The following is a 21,322-nucleotide window of genomic DNA, read 5'->3' as shown; positions in this document are numbered from 1 at the left end:
TCAGTCACTGCCATGTTGGCTTTTAGCAGGAGTTGGAAATAAACCAATGCTGTTGTCAGGTCTCCAGTCTCCATAGACAGTATTAGGATGCCTGTGGTGGTATTTTTGGACACGGAGGGTTGACCGTGTTCTCTGCTGTGGACCTAGGCTCAGTTATAAGGGGAATATAGTATGCCATCTCTCCCTCAAAGCTCTCAGCCCACGGCCTGGCAGATTTGGGATAAGCATGTAGCCTCTCTGTCAGGCAGTACTAGGGTTGCAACAATTGATTATTTTCGATTATGATCAATGACTTTCTCGATTAATCAAATAATCGAGAACCCCGATTCTTTGGATCAAGTTTTTGACACTTTTAAGAGTCAACATCAACTGATTAACCAGTTGTCATACAAAATGGTAAAAATCAGATCTGTGTGAAGTGAGGGGCGCTCTTATCATGATCGTACATCATCATACATCATCTCATTCCGGCCAATCACAATTTGCATCCTCACCTTCGTCATCAATGTTTTGTTACGCAATGTTTGTGTTTACACAAACACTAAAAAATGTCCATTCAGTGTCAATGGCATTTAATGTTGGTGTTACAAACTGTAACAAAATTTGGGTTACACACAGTCACCAAAAGCTGGACATAGGAGGGGCTATCGCCCCTCAAAAATAGCAAATCACATGTGCTTATTATATAGAGCTGCAATTTTTGAGGGGTGCTAGCCATTGACAATGGACAGGGTTTGTTTGGTCTGTGTTTGTTTTACATCAACATTACATCACCTAATCATAGCAACATAGTTAGACATTAATATATTAGCGTCCCTCACTTCAAGTTCACACGGGTGTGATTTTTTTATCTGCTTTTAGTGATTGTTTTATTAAAAATGGGAAAAACAGACCACAATGTACAGCATTTCTTTGTAACATACAGTATATTGTACTAATAGAAGAACTAACGAAGGTATAGTGATTAGACATGTTTTTAATATAATATGACTATTTTGGGGCATTTCACCCTTTCGGAACCACTTTCAATCTAACATTCCTATATTTTGGGCATGTCATCGTTATAACCGGCTATTTTCACTCTTCGTCTTCATCATCTTCAAGTATATATATATATAGGGCATAAGTGGTAAATTTCCAGCCATTCTAACGTACACTGTTACCCACTCCACTGCACCATGCTCTGGTGAGCACCTGCGGCTTTGAAGAAAAGCCGTAATCCAGGCTGCTGGGCTGGACGACTTTACTGCTCAGAGACATCCTGGGTGGCAACCTGCTACGCCTATGTCCCTGGAGCCCTGGAAGGCTCTCTGATTCATACACTATTTATTACAAGAAGGTCATCATGGTGCTCAAGGGACACTACTAAATTATTCTGTATAAGAGGAATACCAGCACCAGTAGTCTTGTACCCTTTGTGTAAAAAACTACTACTAAAAAGCAATACGTTTCTGAACATGAAAGTGGCAAAGGTTCAACAAAGAACATTGCAGTGCAAAAATCCTTTACCCCTGACCTAAGAGTGTAGAAATGGAGTGTTAAATTAACTACTGCACCAGAGAATTCTGTCAGGCTGCAGTTTGCCAGGCTGTGGGCAGTGGCAAAAAAGTGTCTCTCTCTCTCTCTTTTAATCCCCCGTTCTTTTCCTTCATCCGTGTTCCCCGTCACTGTGATAGCTCATTAGTCACTAAGTCAGGGTGGCTGTGCTGACCTGGAGTCAGGGTCAGGGACAAAGTGAAGTGGAGGAAGGTGTGGGTAGGAGCTCTAGTTGTGTAACACATATATACAGGCTATAATTAACACACCAAATATCAAGTCTCAGAGGCACATAAAAGCACACACACACACACACACACTTACACCTCTAAGACTCACGTGCACGCTGACACAACCATGCAAAGCTGCTTGCCGCCACCTGGTCCACGCAGGGCACACACCCAAAGGTTCTGCTCGTCTCCGTGTGTCTACAAAGCATCACACATGTTGTTTACCCGCCTGTAAAAGAACTGCAGCTGCAGGTTGGATAATCTTAAAATAGCTCTCGGATCTTGTATGAATTCTTATATCCATGTAAGACAATGTATGTCCAAAATCCTATTAAATAGAAAAAATATTCAATGTAGTTATTAGGCTCTTGTTAATACTTTTCATTGGTTTAAGTATTTATAAAACCCACCGTCAGGCGTGACCACTTTACCTGGCTTCCCTATTTTGGGCATACTGTATGCAGGGAATTTATAATTCTCACGCATTTGTAAAAAAATAGTGAAAATAGAAGATCTAGACAGGGATTTTGTAGATTGGCTATTTTCGTATCATATCACAAACAATAAAATAGAGGATTTTTAGTTATGGCGGGGGAAAAACAATTAAAAAAAAAGAAATATGGCGATACAAAGTGGAGACGGTATATATGGCAGCGAGCCTCATGCTGCATGATGCAGTCTCAAGCCTAACGCATGCTCCGTCATGCCGCTGAGAATAGCAGACATAAAAGCTCAAGCCCAAGCGTGCTGTGAGCTTGTAGGTCGGCTATTCTCGGCGAGAGACACTGCCGTGTGACGAAGTATGAATCGGGCCTCAAACTGCACCTCGCTGAGCACCAGCCAAAGCTGGGTAATTTGTTTTAATACCATGTCCAGCACTGAACGGTTCTGCACACTGCTGATAGCGAGGAGTAATCGTATAACAAGTAGTTATTAGCGATTGAACATTTGGCAGCCATTGCCATGAGGCGCACTTGGGTTTTGTAATGTTGAGAAAAAGAGTACTTAAGGGGTTTTAATTAGCTCTCGTTGACGGAGACTGGCGGAGCTCTGCGGTAGAATATGACTATTATTATGAGTGACAGACGGTAATTACAGTTGTTACAGTGAAATCCAGAGTGTTCATTTAACTCTGAGACACTAGTACAGAGTGCACTCTCAGAGTAAAAATGGATGGATTTCACTGTGTATGGGGATGCCACATGCTCCATGTGGGTTGTGAGGACCCAAGTTTGAATCTGCCTCCCAGTGTCATTTCTTACGTGTTTGTCTACCGTCCCTCTCTCTGCAGAATATGCCAAAAGGTAAAAGCTGTTATACAGACATTCATTAACAAGCAAGAGGAAAGGGGCAGAAAAACCAAAATAGACATCTATGGATTGGATTGTAATACCTCGATAAGATTTAGACACAAAACACAGATGAATGCGAGAAATATATATTGGACAGAAACCAGCTAACTTTTGACCAACACACAGGCGTAAAGGGTGTTCAATAGCATTGATTTATGGGGAAAAAATTTAAAACCTGAAATGTTGAGTTGGCTGGTTACTGCTGGACAGTGACAATACAATATTTACGTGTGTTGTGTGTGTACTGTGTGTGCGCGTGCGCGTGTGTGTGTGTGTGTGTGTCTGTGTGTGTGTGTGTGTGTGTGTGTGTGTGTGTGTGTGTGTACTGTGTGTGTGTGTGTGTGTGTGTGCGTGCGTGCGCGTGTGTGTGCTTACGCATGTCAGTGTATGGGAATTTCAACAGCCCTGAACCCCTCACCCACCCCCCTCCCTATTGTTCCTCAGCTGACCAGAGGCAGGGTGGGAGGTTCATGAGGAGCTCTTGGAATTATTTTGTTTTGTTTTGTTTTTGTTGGGAGGGGGCCCAATGATGTTGGGAAGCACAACAGCTGCCTGGACCAATAGGCTAGCTAGGGTATAAAGGGGTGGATGGGGGAGTAGGTGGATGGGATGATGGGGGGGGGGGGGAAGGGGGTGCATGTAGACCACGCTATAAGAGGAGCTAGTGTTCCAGACCATTGACAAGTTGGAAACGGAGACAGAAGGAGAGGTGTACATCTGTGCCTATTCCCTTACAGCCCTGCTGAACCCGAGCCCTCAGGCTTTGTGTCGCATTGTGGCTCAGGTTTGATGGTGGCACCTGGGAGACTTGACCCACTCGGGTCCTCCGGGAACACGGGCCGCACAAAAACTGACTGTGATGTTTTATCTCCCCCCCCCAACATTCAGACCTTACTATACACATGACATCCTTCCTATAGCTTGTTTGAAATGACAAAACCTGCCTTACTGTTGATCATGTCACTGTTAGGCATGTCGCTGAACTGCCCATAGCCCTGGCCTCCTCTGATACACAAAGTTAGGAGACAGTGAACATTAGTGAGGAGCACTTACTGTATATGATGCTACGGTTCAAAATAGGTGTAGTGGTCCTTTAATTAACCCTGACATCTTTCTGTTGGTTCACTTCGGAACCAGAAGGTTCCCAGTTCCCATGAGCAAGACACTGAACATTGCTCCCGATGAGTAGTGGTTGCATGGTTTCCTCTGCATGAATGAGCGAATGTAATGCACAATCTATGTAAAGCGTCTTGGATAAAGGTGCTATATAAATGCGCCATTTACTGTTGTCAGTTTGTCACTTATATTTCATTGAATGCTGTCTGGTTAACTCCCACTCCAAGGTATTTATTTCCATGCAGCAGCAAGCAACCATTGAGCGATTGAGTCATGCAGCCAGGTTGACTGGCGTGGAGACTCACACAGGGAACTATGGAAATATCTCTCTCTCTCACCATCCCTCCCTCTGGACCGGTCCCTCTGGCGAGTCGCAGCAGAACCCACAGTGGTGGCCAACTTTGATTGGCGCACTTCAAACTGCTGGCTGTGTCTGTAAGGCTCCCAGGGGCCGGTGTCTCAATCCGTCCCGCCAGCTTCCACCTCCACGAGAGCGAAGCCCCTCTCTGCGTTCACCCAGCCGACCGTAAGGGGATCAGGGCTGACTGGTCTCTCACCTCCTGAGTCCTCTCCTTCACCAGCCCCTCAATCTGCTCCCCTTCGTCTGCCATGTCCCCTGTGAACCACAGCTTCAATCATTTATGCATGACTTTATTTATAATATAAAAACAGAGGCAGAGAGAAGTAGCTTTTGTGGAAGTAGAACTGCACTTGGATGTAGTGGCCTGTTCTTCCTGAGGGCCTCCCCGGGGAGGAGTGGGCTTGGGATGGATAGGGCTATGATAGGGTTGTGAGTTTCATGATGGGGGAAGGGGTGTGGGCGTCGTAGATGGACCAGGGGAATGTCCTTTTTCAATCTTCACAGTTCCTCTCTATTAATTTGCTCATAACAAGTTGCCTGAATACGCTTCTCCACCATCAGACAGAGATAGCTGGAGACCAGAATGCATCTTTGAATGTCACTACTCTAATGAAAGTCCTCAGCCAGGGACATGAGATTAAAAAAGAGAGAGAGACAATTAATGAGAGCCAGGCAACAAAGTAAAGCATCCGATCTCTGCTGTTTTACAGCTGAAAGAAAATATAAATGTGTGTGTGTGTGTGTGTGTGTGTGTGTGTGTGTGTGTGTGTGTGTGTGTTTGAGTACAAGGACCTTTTCAGAACAGAGCTGAATCAATTGCTGCACAGTAATCCACCTCCTTCTCATTTTGAACTTGAGTAGATGGCTACCCGCAGCCTGTGTGTTAACTGTTAAGGTTAAAATTATTAACACACTTTTTTGTGGTCTGGTAATTTCTTAAAATGTGTACATGAACGGGCAGTTTGATTTGCTGAACATATAGCTGCAGTGCGTAACTATAGGGGCTGCTTGTAAAAATCGCATCCTCCAGGGAGATTTTCTCTGGCACGTTTTCTCGCAAAGCATTAATACCAGGAAGTACTCTGCCATGAATTTGTATTTTTAGTTGATTATCTGTGAATATAAAAACATTCTTTTCAGTGAATCTCTTAGTTACACCATCATTGGTGTAACCAGCACTATTGTGAAGCAGTTGGTTTATGCTTAATGATGAAAACGATAAAGATCGCTATGTGTATTTTGATTAATCCTTTGGGTCCGGTATGTTTTGAAACTTTTCCCACTCAAAAGCTTCAATGAAGGCACACATTTTAAGCTTTCCCCACACATTCAGGCACACTGCATGACGAGCTTTACCGTACTTGGGTGAAGCTCTTCCTGCAGCGTGGGAAAAGCAAAAATGAATAAATAAATAAAGTGCCTGCGTTGAACATTCCCTCAACAGCTCGCCTAACAGCCAAGAACAGTATGTTTAATATCATTGCAGCTGGTGTTTTTCTTTTAAGCTAAAACTTTTTTATAACAATGCATGCCTTATCAAATACAATATATTTTTGAATAACAGTATAAAGTGTCCCAACCCTGGTGAGAGTGTAAAATGGAGTGTGTTATACTCAGGATTTCACTGGGTGTCCTTTTACAGACCCACTTCCGTTATCTCCTGGGAGGCAAGGATAGATCTTTTAGTTCACTTGAGCTTTCCCATTACACACACATGCATACTATTTCACTTTGTTGTTTCAAATTTTTGATTGAAATATTTATTAACAGTTTGCAGAATTACAGTACATTACAGTACTGGAATTGGCCAAAACATACTTGGGAATATACCTTTGCAGATAAAGTTTAGATTTTAGCCACAAAATATATCGTTTTAATTTGACATATCTGAGTATCCAAATGATTTACTATTTATTTCCATTTGTTATGTATTTTATAGAATATAAAATGATGAAACTGGATATTACACTCCCCTTTTGTTTCCAGTATAGCTTCTTTGAGTAAAGCGACTTGAAAAATGAAGTTAATGATATGACTTTCTAGTCTAAATTGGGAATGTTGCAATGAACCAGAATCCTGACAAGTTGAAGTGGTTGTGTGTGCAAAAGAACAATTTAGTTGCTTGTCGTCTTTTTTTGAATGGTGTTATTTAGTGTATCTTTTCTTGTCTAAACATTTTGATTCTGCAGCTGCTTTCAGTAGTCTGGCCTTGAAGTGTGCTGTGCTGAGAGGAAACAGAACACAGACAAAAGGAAGGAAAAATATATAATTGGCTTGTGTTCCGTAGAGTTGACTGCAAGCCAGCCGTTCACACAGCTATTTGATTTCCTCACATGAAGAATAAGAGTGTATTCTTCTACAGTAAGTGTCCGATTCTACAAATGCCTTCTAAATCAGTAGTTCGCACACTTAAAAAGTTTGTCAAAAATGTTCAAAAATAGCAGATTTGCAAGCTTGCAGCGTGCTATGACCTTGTAGATACATCTAAACACAAACATCTCATTGGAATAACATCATCATCATCATCAACATCATTTTGGATTTAAGGTCCTTTCAAACGAGCAGTGATTTAATGCGCCTATAGTTCATTTTCAATGAGACCTGCGTGCGGAGAAGTCGAGGGGCAACAACGCAAGCGTATTTACGTGGGCCCGTGCTCGTTTCGTGCACACGCCCGCGACTCACCAGACCTCGATTCTGTTTGGCTTTTTCTTTACATTTGGGTTGTCGCACACCTCTTTTTTTTTCAACAACGCATTTATTGATTTTCCTTTTTCCCCACACAAAATACAAATATACAAAAAACAACAATGAACATTACAAGACAATTACTCATAGAAAGAAAGCAAAACAATAGCAAAAAAAAGGAAAACAACAGCACTGTACTCCTCTTCAGCTTCATCCAAATTACTCGTACAAAGAAAACAAGAATGACCAAAAAAGAAAAACGACAACAGCACTACTCCTCTTCAGCTCCATCCATTAAATGTGACAAATTATTGATCTATAAACATTTGTTCATTACCCTTTATCTTGTGTCCCTCTGGATCTGTCGCGCCCCTCTTGAACAGGCGACAACGTCTATGTTCATCGTTTGAAAGGACCTTTATTCAGTACACCATCAAACTATAACTTCTAAAGAAAAACAGGCAATTGTATAAAAAGCTGCAGGGTGCAAACCAATGAACAGAGAGGATTGGTGTGTGTGTGTGACAGTGTGTGTGTGTGTGTGCGCGAGCGCGCACGTGCCTGTGTGTGTTCTTTTTAGAACAAGGAAGAGAAAGTTATGGACAGAGTCGGGAGCATGGAGTGACAACAGAAACAGCATGATCTGATATTTAAAGGAAGTGAGTCGCAGCGTGAGTGAGCCTGAGACAGACATACAGATCAAACGGCAGGAGATGAAATGCATATAGCTATCTCTCAGGTGAAATGGCAGTGGGGGGTGGGGGGCAGCAAAGAGGAAGGAGACAGAGGACACACACACTCCATCACCATCCATATCCCCGGGGCAGCTGGAGACGGGCAGTAACGGGCCGTGTCCCCTCCCTGTGTTGTCGGGGGGGTGTAGCTTCCTTTCAACCTGCACCACGGAGGAGATGCGCGGGTATTAACTCCTCTACAGTAATGTTAGGCCACTGAGAAGATCCGCGCAAGCTGCCTGCTGTCTGCCCCTTCAAAGGCTGCGTGTGTGAACTGAAGCGAAGGGGGTGGGGTGGGGTGGGGTGGGGGGTGTTGGCTGGGCTTTGATCGATATCCCCACTGAGGAAGCTGCAGATATGGAAGGTTAAATGCCATTTAACCCGCTGTCACCCCTGCTGTCCCACCTGTGTGCTGACGCCTTTGAAAACTTGACATAGCCATCTCTATTACAGATCAGCGACTTTATCTCTGTGTGTGTGTGTGTGTGTGTGTGTGTGTGTGTGTGTGTGTGTGTGTCTATATATGCCTATATGTGACAGGGAAATGTAATCTGGGACTCAGAGCTTTCATGCAATAGCACTACTCTTAAGCATTGTTCTTTATATTTGGTCAGATTTTTATTTTGCTGGGCGGAGGGCTTATTTGATATGCAAATGTATTGACTGAGCTCCTTGGAATGGGACTCAACTGACATGCGTTTGTGTGTTTGACTATTTTGGAGAAAGGAAAGAAATCTGCACGCCATTTTCTGCTCCCAGATATTTATTTTACTGAAGTGGTAACGTTTCGTTTCGGGCTGCAGCCCTTCCTCAGACGTTCTATTCTGGAGGCTGTAAATTACATATGCATTTATTGGTGTTCAATTCATAATATTTCTAAAGGCCAGATGAAAACTGGCCTGTATTGACAGTCAGATCTGAAAGTTCATTGTGCTTGGGGTGAAGTGGGCGGAAAATAAATCTGGTGTATGGCTATTGGCTTGATAGCATGCCTATCGTGTTCTTATGACTTAATATACTGTTTTATATGCCAACACGGTCGCAGACAGGGCAGCAGCAGTAACTACTACACATTCTCGCTGATGGTGTTTTGGCAGCACACTCTTGTTTTCTACCCCTAGCTTTGTCTCTGTAAAATCACACTTAGAGATTTGTTTCAGTGTTGACCTGAAAGAGTAACAAACAGCCTTGCAGATTTACAACACAAAGTTCCTCCTCTGTCCAAAACGGGACGTTGTTGTTGGTAATGAAAGGGCTCCATAGCCTGTTAAAGGTTGGTCCTCTCTCTCTCTCCCTCTACCCTTTCTCAGTGGCCTCTTAACCATCAATACACCAGAGTCATTAGTGGACACATTTCTCCTAACTCGGGTTCCCTCACTCCTTCGCTCTCTCTGCGGCTCTGTTGCTCTCTTCCTCCTTCACTTCCTTTCATTGCCTCACAAAGGAACCATTTGCATCCCTCCAGGTTGCTACGATACTCGGCCACCACAACCTGAAATGTTGTACTGTTCTTTGAAGGTGGATTTCAAGAAGAAAACAGCTGCAGGGCAGAGAAAGTAGCAGATATACTGTATGTGGTGTTAAATGTGTTTGTGTTCATAGGCCGGGGCTAACTCAATTGCCTGTCACCGTTCCATCTCTTTATTTGCGCTTGTATGAGAGAGTTTGCTTCTTTATGCCATGTCTTTACGTGGCTGTTTTTGTGTGCGCATGAGTGTGTATTTGGCCTAATGAGGCTGTTTGTTGCCATGGACTCCCTGCCATATGTGCATGAACACATTAGAGAGCCTCTGGGCTTCTCCCTCACAATGGGCTGCTGTTCAGCTGCTCCTGTAGTGCACTAGGCTACTGTATAGGCATGGACCAAGTCGAGGAATATTCTTATAGAAAACAAAACAAATCGATGCACTAGAGACGCAAATGCTTTACTCCATTTTGGCAGGTTCTTTTCACTCTTTGAATCCATAGGAGGCCGAACTTGACGCAGGGCACTTCCGAACATAAATTATGTATTTTCAAGTTGTGTGGCGAAGTACTGTGTAGGAGTGGATTTGTCTGGCTTATATAAAGTCACATGATGTGACTGTTGTGACACGTACACCCCGTATTACCTTTACATGACAGGCCATTAAGTTCGTTCTTCTCCGTCTCAGCATCCTGTGGGATATTTGTGTCCTTTGACGACGCTCTGCTGACGTTTTGGGTAGAGGAGCACTTTACTGCCACCTTTGCTCAGAGAACTTCCCACGCGGCACCTAATTAGCAGAGTGGAAATATGATGGCCTGGCTGCCAACCTCTCTCACTGGCCCGGTGCAAATCAGTTGTGTATTTTATGTGCTTGTCCTTGTAACAGTAGGGCAGGGACCAACTCGGTGGTTGGTGGTGACAGTCAGTTTAGTGGGACTGCCAGGCTACGCCCATTCTTCCTTGTCCTCCTCTTCCTTGTCCTCCTCTTCCTCCACCTCCTCCTCCGTCTCACCGTGTCTCCCCATCCTGCCCTATCCATCTCACCCTGTCTCTGTCTGGAATTCAATTGACCTTTTGTTCTAGTGCACGGTGAATGGGCGCAAGCCAAAGTCATCCATAGCCAAGACAGAGCTCTCATACCTCCTTTATTTGATCTGTCGTGCTGAGCCTATAGTCCTTTCATTACCTACCCAAACACACACTGCCCACCATGTCTGCACCACTCCCACATAGCCCCGCCCACTTTTATCGTTTGTGGGGGAGGGGGGTGGGGGGGCTTTTTCTTTATCTCCCTCTTGATGGTTGTGGTGATTGGCTTTTATTTGTGCTTGCTTGGCTTGTTTTACACGCAGCACTTTTCTCCTCCGCTCTTTCATTCCCTCAGAGGACTTTCTCTCCTTTTTTTTTTTACTTTGCAGAAGTGCTGAGATGGCCACTCTGTCGCTCAGGGCAGAAGAGCTGTAAATTGCTGTGCTGTGACATGGACCACTGTTCACGTGGCCTGCCAATCATTTTGATCTGTAGGATTGACAAATTGATCCCGGAGGCCCCTTTATACTGTCTTAATTGCACCTCTAAAGTCTCAAATGTTCTTCTTATGACATCTCTCAGTCCCTTGGCCACTGAAATGTGCCTGTCCTGTCTCTTCTCTCACCTGATCTCTCTCTGCACTCTGCCCTTGCCACCATACTAGTCAAAGTCAATCAATCTTCCTTCTCCCTGCATGCTCCCAGTCCAGGTCTGCTGCACGGCGATACATAGAGTAGTGAAAGGTTGTAGTGAAACGCAGCGTCAGCGTCCCATGTGTGACCACTTCTAATCAGAGCCTGCGGTTGCACTGGAATACATGAGATTGCAATGTTGTGGCTGTCTGTCTATATGTTGTGTCTATGTACATGTGTGTTTGTCCTGCTCTCTCAGCAATATTGATAATATTGAACAACCAGGTGCTCAATGTCAATGTCCATGTTGCTCCTGGATCAACAAAACAATAGAAACAATTAAAGAAAGATCAGGGCACTCAAAAAACAGGAGATAAGATGAATAAAACCCAACATCAATAAATGTGTTCATCAGGGAAGACTGCTTGTTTTAGCCATAAAGAAACATAATCTTTATATTGTGAACCTGGATTGTTTCAACTTTGATATTTCTCCTGACTGGGTGAGAAAAAGCAACATTTATTTTATTTAGGCTAGAACAGATTTTTCTTCCAGTGTTGCCCTCAAGAACGAAGGAATCGATACTTGCTCTCGCTGGACAAGTAAATGAACAAAGTATAACAGATAGCTTTTTGACAGATATTGCTATACACTTGTTGGAGATTCGATTACTCTGACAAATCCCTTTATTATGTCACATGAACAAAAGCCATCCATCTTCAAATATGCAGCCTGGGACGCTCTGAGAGGACGCCTGTTGCATTGTTCTCACTGGGGCGGGCATTGGCAGGGGGGTCAGGATGGGACCGCCAGCTCAATGACTGGGGCTACGGCCGCGTGCAGCCATTGTTGCAGCCCATTCCTATTATTAACAAAGGGAACATAGTAATGCTAGAACAGGCATGCCGTGTGGCCATTGTGTTTAGACTCCATTGCCCCTGCCAGACAACAAAATATGGGGCACTTTTAACTGGCTGGTCTGCCATTGTGTCAGATATGGCTATAAGTGTGGTAATAGTGTGAGAATAACTTATATGTCATATGCTGCAGCTGAAATAACTCAACTAAGTGTAAGGCCATCTACTGTATGTGGTTCACACGGTCTGCCCCTTTCTAGCAGTCATAACACAATCTATTACGTTGTTGCTGTTCCCTGAGAGTATCCATGCCACTACGTTGACGTGGGGAGGGTGCAGTTCCCATCCGACTGTAAGAGCAGTGCTTCAGACATCTCTCAGGGAGCCCGCCCCCTGCCATGTTCCCACAGAGAGCCCAGATATTCTTTACGAGCCTCCTAATGAGAGCAGCGGGGAAACGCGGTAACACGGAGAGGCTCGTGAATGCGCCGTGGCACAGAAATGACACTGAAATTAAAAGCAGGGACGAATGTGCGGAGAGAGATGTGCGCGAGTGCAAGCCACTGGCTTCTAACTCAAACACGGAAGGCTTTAAACTTAAAGGGACAGGTCACGGAAGCAGAGAGCAGGGAATGAAAGGGCTCAACCTTTTGTTTGGCCTTTGCACTGACACTTGTTGTCATTTGACGATTATGGATCGACTCCTATTTGTCAGCGTGTGTGTGCGTGTGCGACGTGGGCATCTACTACAGTATGCATGTGTCTGTACTCTGAGGAGAACCCCCTCCACTCCTCCTAAGCTCTGATTGAAGAGCAGCCGGACCACAGCTGTATGCATGTGTAAGCCCAAGAGACCAACGTACTCCAACATTCAACCACAGCTGCTGAAATCAACACAGGTTTATATCAGCACAACGCCAGTACTCGTCAAGACCTGTTGTAATGGCGTATAGTCGTATACTGTATAGCTCCTAACTCTCCTCAGTTTTTCATTTTACCATGAGAGTGCACAGATGCAACCATATGGATAGGTCAAAAATGTGATCTTGTAACATCAGCCAATCAAATCATCACATTCCGTGCTACAAACACACCTACAAACAAAGCTGTGCATATGATGGGCTAGCGCCCCTCAAAAATTGTGATTAATTGTGCTTTTGGCATTGAACATATAAATAGAAATTACTTTGGCTTTTAGGCTTCATAAACAAACAAACTAGGCACAGGACTGATATGACAAATAACTTAAATATACAAAGAAATGCCTGACATATTTAACGACTATTCTTTTTTTTTACACAATAGTGGGAAATCCTGGGAATACACTTACAACTTAAGTAAATTTATTTCCGTAATTAAAAAAAATTCAACATGGAAACGATCATGATGATTCTTACAATTATGCAGCATAATTGTGATTATTTCAAATAATTGTGATTAGGCGATGAGGTAATGATTGTGACAGGCCTAAACATGTGCTGATGATGTATATCCACAGGTTCTTCCTACTATGACAACGTGCGGCCGCTGGCGTATCCGGACTCTGATGCGGTCCTCATCTGCTTCGACATCAGCCGCCCAGAGACTTTGGACAGTGTCATGAAAAAGGTTGGTGCTTGTTCTTTTCTTTTTTCTTTCGATTGAAAATGTTATGTTGATTGCTTTTATTTTTTATCTTCCTTTGTGTACTGTATTTGAGGTGGAAACTCTTCAGTCCAGATCAAACACACATTATCCTAACATTTGTTATGACATGGGAAAGGTAACAAATTAAAATTAAAGCTTTTTCCTCATCATTGCCATATATTTAGATTCGGTATATCGTTGTTATCTGTTACCTATCCACTTCGTCATGCCTTGTTGCACATAAAGCCTTCACAGAGCGCTTCCACTTTTCACGGTTAGCTTCTGCAGTCCTCACTTCAGACCATGATTTATTTTTTTATTTTTTTATTTCTCAACGGTACGCCTCCCAGGTGGTCTTTGGTCTTCCCTTTCTTCTTTTCCCTTCTGATTCCCATGTCATTGCTATGTTGCAGTTGTTGTTTATGGTCCTGCCGTAGTATGTGTCCATTCTGTCCAATCGTCTTCCATCTCCGCAGCTTCACTTCCTCACTCAGCGGCTTCATCTCAGGTCTTTCTAGCAGCTCTCAGTCTCAGTACTGACGTGATCTTGCCAAAGTATACAGAGTATCCTTCATAGGCATCTATTATGGAACACATCAACTGCCTTGATGTCTCCTTTGTTCAGATCCATTGGAACACAGTTTTATGTTTGTTTGTTTGTTTAGAAAATGTAAAACAATAACCTGGATCCATTGGAAGACAGGGTATTTTTTACATTTACTAAAAAGTAACTGTTTTGGAGGAAAACAGATATGGACAAGTTTTCCACCTGACAGCGAGGATATTCTTCTGAGCCAGCAGAGATCATTCTTATGGCTCAACAATGGAGTAAGTCACCAGAAAGGAGGTTTGAGCCTTCCATTTCTTTATCCCATCAAAACATCCATGGATACTTGACCCTGGCACTCTGGGGAGTGGAAGGTCAGAGGCAAGAATGAGGGGAAGGATCGTGGAGCCTGGAGTGGAATATCGTGGCAAATTAGCCACGCCAACTCAATCAAAAGACCAGCTGTTGCAGGTCCTTGTTTATGGGTACACACAGTGAAATCCTCAGTTTTCATTGAACTCAGAGAGAGAACATCATTAATGTAACCAAATGAACCCTTTCGGGTCCATCTGGTTACATTTGTAGTTTGTACCCTCTCACAGTTACAAGTATTAATTAGCACGGAGGATTTTACTGTGTACTGTTACACCTCATACTTCTCTAAGCTTGCGGATTAAAAAATAGTTTAAATGTGAGTTTCACTCTTAATGGGAGAAAAGATGATGCTCATTAACCTTTGTAATGGTGGTTTCGATGTTTTGATGATGCTAGAGTTAGGGGAGTGGTGGCCAAAGTGTGGTAAGGTGCTGTAGGGTGGGGTGATTTAATGTGGTCTGGTCATCATGGGCACGCTTTTTACTACCACTGGCAGACTGTGTTAGTGTGGGGGAGGTGCACTGCCTGCACACACGCTTTTGAGCGTCAGCATTGTGAAATATCTATTGTACAGTATGCGAGGAAACACCCCTCTTAATTAGTTTGTTTGTGCGTGTGTGCCATGCAGAGCGGGCTGTGCGCGGCTCAGCGCTCTCTCATCTTGAGGCCATGTGTGGCGGTTTTCCCTTTGAACCGTCTCGTCTTACGAGTCAAAGACATTCCCACGGCAGGCCTGTTGACGTGTTTAGTGGTAAGAGGGGAGCTGCTAAAACGCTCCCACAGACTTTATGGATATAACCCTGGACACCTTCTTTTTTTATTTTGTACCCACGAGTCTCTCGCAAGCCTCGCTGCACCCTGTCAACAGAGGGATGGCTTTCTGCCATCAGGCTCTTGGTTTTCCCATGAAGCCCCTGGCAGGGGGGCTGTGGTGACCTTTGCCCTCTGGCTGTCACCCTGGTAATCTTTGAAACTTGGGGCACATGGAAAACCTGTTGCACAATCACCGTCCCAAATTAGACTGTTGACCTCTAGGGGCTAACGTGTCACCGGGGTCACTGGATGACAGCTGGGGGAGGGGACAGAGAGGAGAGGGTTAAACAATCAAAGTTTTTGAATGGGTAATTTAGAATGAACAGGGATGGGATTGAAAGGTCAAAGGTGTTTCACCACTTGAGGGATGAATGAATGCACATGCCTGCATTCTGCACATGGCATCTGGAGTATTTGAAGCATTTGTAGTTGTTGTCTGTTAATTGTTTTGCGTAGTGTCGCAGGGAAAATATTGCATGTTCGTGCAGCTGAGTTTCAGTGGTGATGCCGAGCCTCAGGTGGAGACGTGCAACCTTTTCCTGTACACAACTTGAAATAGATTTGTTGATGAAGGCTATGTATGCATATGGAAGACACCTGACCTAAATGCAGCAAGAATAGCCTTAATTATCTTGTTCAAAATACACACACACCTGCAGGACACATTGGTAGACACAGCAAAACAAACTCACTCCATACAAAATATATAGGACTGAACATCAGCTATTCATTCAGTCTCCGACATGGCAGTAACACAATCATATTGTGGAACTACTGCCTATTTTTGGGTATGTCATTGTAGGTGAAAATCTTTCAACATTGTTCTAGTCAATCTACAAGCGTGTGTCACATTGCATCATATGACGAAGTACTGTATATGGGTCTTAGTGGTAGGTACATTGAACTAGTAATGTATTTTATAATGACCTTTTAAGTGAAACAGAAGAGTCTCTCCCCTGGTTAATCCAGATCAGGTCACCTACTGGTCTGTCTGTATGGGCCCAGGGTATCCATGGCCAGGGAGTGGAAACCTCTTTTCAATGTAGCCTTGTTTCACTGCTCAACACAACAACCCAACCCCCAACCCACTTCAACCCCTGCAGTGGATTTCAGCATAGCAACTGTGGGTGAAATCACTAATGTTGTTCTTTCTGTCTGTTCATCTATCCATCCACAGTGGCAGGGGGAGACTCAGGAGTTTTGTCCCAATGCCAAAGTGGTCCTGGTGGGCTGCAAGCAGGACATGAGGACTGATGTCAGCACACTGAGAGAACTGTCCAAGCAGCGCCTCATCCCCGTCACACATGAGCAGGTGAGTGGTGGGAGCTCTTGATGGATATCAGACAGGGAGGATGATAAATAATGAGGAAGAGATACGGGGTGGAGAGCAAGAGGGAAATCGAGTAGCCAGTCGGAAGGAAACAACAGGCATAGAAGAACAACAAGGGGCACAAAAAAGGAAATTAGAAGCCAATCCAGCAATAATATGCAGTTTTTCCAACGTGGATCAGCAATGCCATTGCCTCCCTCAGGAGGGGAGCGTGAGAGGAGGCTCTCGCAACGCAATCAACTACAGTAGAGTAAGAGCTGCATGAAACCCCTCTGGACATATTGCTGGGATTGGCGTTTTGACTGCAATTTGCTGACAGTGATGTAAGGTTGCTTGTGTTGAGGGCCTACGAAAGTAAGTGTGTGTGTGTGTGTGTGTGTGTGTGTGTGTGTGTGTGTGTGTGTGTGTGTGTGTGTGTGTGTCACATTCTCCCCCCTCTCTGAAATGAAATATTCATGCAGATTTAGGGATTTTCTAAATGCGTGTTGAATAGAAAATGGACGTTGATAAATGAACGAGCCCTTTTATCACACGCCGCCATGACCTCCACGCCACAGGAATAGAGAGAAGAGGGCTCGGGAGGTTGATAAACGGTCCTGTAAATCCGTGAATGTTAATCAGCTTTTTGCATGTTCATTTTGTGCACTCCCGTGTACGACACACAAAAAGTGGAGGGGCTTATTCGTCCCCCTCCGGAACAAAGGCCCGCAGAACAAAGAAGTGTTTTTTTCACGGCTGTCTCTGAGCTTGCCTGGAGGCTAAATGAACACGCAGCCTCCCAAAAATCAGCTGCTGGGAAAAAGGGCAGTTTACTGTGAATAAGATGCATAAACAAAAGATAGAGTTGCAAAGCCATGAAGCTAATGTTATATCGCCGGGGACTGGTGTTGCAACAAGGCTTATTATAAGGCCATTGTTTTGTCAGACTCTTTGTCTAAGGCAGCTACTCAAATATTACCCACTAATACAGACAGGCAATGTGTGTCACACACCAGACGCAAAAGCTTTGGCCAATAAAGTGCTTGGGCGTTCCAATCCAATAGCTTGCATCCTTTATCCTATAGCCAATCTCAAATTGAATTCCACACCAGAGCCAGGAGTCACGGGCAAGAATGACCACTCTGTGAACTCCGGACGTGAGCTTTTTTTCTGCTTGTCACTACAGTTTCTCTTCTTACCCCCCAACCCCATCCCGCACCCCCCGACACACACACACACACACATCACCACCACCACCACCGTCGCCACCGCAAACTGAATGTAAATCCACCGTTCCACCTAATGAAAACTATGCTTCTCATACGTATATGTAACCCTCGATAAAATCAAACCAGGCCCCCAGGGGTATGAAAAGCTCTCTCTGTGTTTGAGTGCATGCAATCCCAGGAGGGGGGGGGGGGTCATGGGAAATGGTGTCCCTGTCTCATCTGTCACTGCATTAGTGCATGTTGATGCAGTGTGAATAAAGACTAAAGTCAAATAGTGAAACGAGAGATGAAGGGTTACTGTAGAAATCGAAGGAGGAGAGAGAACAGGGTCTGGAAATTACATTTTGCTCGCTGATTTGATCTCAAAGCAAACATTTTACAGCCTCAATTAACCGGCTATTGTGACTTTGCCCTGGGTAACTCTTGTGGAGGTTTGTCTACTCTCTCTAAATAGCTATATAGATAATGTTTTCCCCGGCCCGGAAGGCTCTACGCCCCTCCAGATCCTCCTTAATGCCCCAGTCAGTCAGCACCAGGACTGAAGAGCCAGGGGTGCTGCATTATTCATGCCTCAGATAGAGTGGCTTCATTTGTCTCTTGACATGTTTAGATTAACATCTTGGTCTCTGAATCGCTGCCTCTCCTAGTATCCTTTAGGCTTTCACTGTAGCTACATGTGATCCGGCATGAGGTATGTGAGATACAGTGAAGGTCACTATGTGTCTGTGTCAAGAAATGTGACATTCTTTAGAAATGCACGCATACTGCACTTTAACGCGCGCGCACACGCGACAGGGCGTCTAAAAGCCGGAGAGCAGGAGACGAGTGCACCGACGTGGGTGCTGTCAAAAGTAATGTTATGATATTTCTCTGTCAAGGTCAGTGATGTCTGTCATCTGTGGGTGTCAGAGTGGGAGCCATAGATAGATACAGTGTCAGAGTGGGAGCAATAGATACAAATAAAAGACCACAACCACCAAAAAGAGAAACCGGCAGTCATGAGATATCAACACATCTAAAACACACACAGCGATAATGTAATTGATAGTTTTAAATGCATTTTAGTTTAATAGATTTACATTTCTAAATGTACACTGAGCTTTACATATCATCTCTGTTGGGTGGAAACGTATCATGTCCAAAACTGTAGGATTCAAATAAGAAAATTGCAAGAGTAGCAGATCTGCAAACTCACGTTTCCAGTGTGTGGATCTGCTACCTTTGCTACTTTTGTGTGATGCTGTAGTATGATCAAGTAGGACATTAATTTACGAAAACAAAGGAGATAATATGGAGATAAGAGGTTTCTGCCCTACAGCAACGATATGGAGATCCATTGGCACACATCGGATCTGACCCACTTCCCACTTGGCACATCACTCTCTCAGGCTCGTTTGAAGTTGATTAGTCAGCCGTTACTCACTCACTCACGTGCCCGTTGGGATGATGATGCCTGTTGTGAATGTATTTGGAAAATGTTCACCCAATGATATGACAATTTTCTCTTCATTTACTGACATGCCCAGTACAGGTTGAAAGTGGTTACCAATCTGGACATATTGGCTGCATAATTGCTGATGTTGTAAGAATAAATGTCAAATAATGGCCACGATATATTGGCCAAACTGATATACCTGTATATCGGTTGGGCTTTTTACTGATGAAAATCATGAACGTCGTTTGTAACTAATCCCCCCGTTTTTTTGCTCCATCTGTCCGTCTGGGCGTTGCAGGGCAGCATGATAGCTCGACAGATGGGAGCGGTGGCCTACGTGGAGTGCACCTCCAAGGTCTCCGAGAACAGCGTGCGGGACGTGTTCCATATCACCACGTTGCAGTCGGTGAGGCGGCCACACAAGCCCCAGCTGAAACGCAGCAGCTCTCGGAGGGGGCTGAAGCGAGTGTCCCAGCTGACCCTGCCACCCCTACCGGGCCGGACTGAACACATGGAGCCGGCCCCAGCGATGCGGAAGGACCGGGCCAAGAGCTGTGTGCTCATGTAGAGACCAGTCAATATAAATATATATACAGTATATATATATATATAAATGGAAATATATAACAGAGGAACTCTATTTATTGTTTTTTTTCTTCTTTTTTTTTAATCTCTTTCTCATTTTTTGCACTGCTGAGGACTAAGGAAAAATAAGAAAATACACATTGTGGAAACAAATGCTTTGTGTGTGTGTGTGTGTGTGGGGGGGGGGGGGGGGGGGGGGGGGAGGGGTGTAAGTGTGTGTGCTTATTTTCTAAGCCGTTTTCATATTTGTTTTTGAAACGGTGGCAAAGCGGACTAACCCACTGGACGAGAAGATACTGGCATTGTGCTGCAGAGTTCTGGATATTAGCAAAGAAATTACTTCCCAAATCCTCTCCAGCACCAGGGCTGTGACGAAGAGACCGACATGGAAGAATATATTGACTTTGGGTGTTTGAGGATGAAGCTCAGACAAAATTTCAGCGAACACTGGTTACTGTTGCCTAGCTGTACTGTACTCTGTCAAGTCAATTCCTGTTGCCATATTTCAGAGGCAAACCTGTGCTATGTACCATAGTGCTGAAAAGGGATCTTAGTGAGAAGTCCTAAAATGGGGCAAACTGAAAAGGGCCTGAAATTGCTTTTTGTGAGCATTGAAATGAATATTGTGAAGGTCTTTGTGACGTTTTTGGAGTATTACAACCACAAGTGCATTTTAGAAAAAAAGTCACAACATATCTTTTTTTTTTTTTTTTTACTTAACTACCATATATCCTTCTCATCAACTCAAATCACCTTGACCTTGACTTTACTCAGCTTATTGCAGTTATTGCTATATTAATAGCAGCAACAGTTTTTATTTATTTGTGGAAAATATAGCATTAAAATATTAGGGCTATTTTGCTGTATTTTCACTTACAGAGTCTAAAATAAAGCAACAGCTTGTCTGCATAGGGAGATGAGAAGTTCTGCCTGGAGTTTTTTGATTCATTGTAGTTTTTTCATTCCACCAGTGTGGCCATGCCAATGCGCACACAGTTATCACAGTCTGACTAATTGTCTCATTATTACTGAATTGGAACAAACCAGCATCCATCTTATCCTCACAGCTACACATTCACCGTGTTTATCTGTGTGCGTGTTCCGCCAGCCATCCTGCTAATGTCACGCCTATAAGCTTCACTTGGCAGTTTCCAAGGTTACCACTAACCCTGTGTCCACATAGTCATAGAGATGTGCAGCTGCTAAATAAACAGACCTGTTTTCGCTAAAGTGACTTCAAATGCGGAATGATTCAGACAAGAGGAGCTTTACGTCACATGATGTCGGAAGAAACCGTGTACATGTATCTACATATTTCCTGATAAAACATTTTTTAATTTAACGCATGGCATATGCATATCATATGTTATACTTCGTCGAAGTAGAGAATCTTGTGTAAA

General features: G+C 44.0%; 1 protein-coding gene across 1 annotated transcript in view; it reads left to right on the top strand.

The window, feature by feature from the left end:
• rnd2 (Rho family GTPase 2) overlaps positions 1-20,849 on the top strand; it is a 26,373-nt gene extending 5,524 nt beyond the window's left edge. Inside the window, exons 3-5 of the mRNA XM_080775318.1 lie at positions 13,502-13,611; positions 16,542-16,676; positions 19,636-20,849. Coding sequence (XP_080631444.1) covers positions 13,502-13,611; positions 16,542-16,676; positions 19,636-19,905 — 515 coding nt within the window. The 3' untranslated portion in view covers positions 19,906-20,849. The remainder of the gene's footprint in view (positions 1-13,501; positions 13,612-16,541; positions 16,677-19,635) is intronic.
• Positions 20,850-21,322: the final 473 nt, after the last annotated feature.

The sequence above is a fragment of the Protomyctophum bolini genome (genome assembly GCF_963924005.1).
Source record: "Protomyctophum bolini genome assembly, chromosome: 11".
Taxonomy (NCBI): domain Eukaryota; kingdom Metazoa; phylum Chordata; class Actinopteri; order Myctophiformes; family Myctophidae; genus Protomyctophum; species Protomyctophum bolini.
The sequence above is the reverse complement of the archived record's forward strand: the minus strand, read 5'-3'. Positions and strand labels throughout refer to the sequence as shown.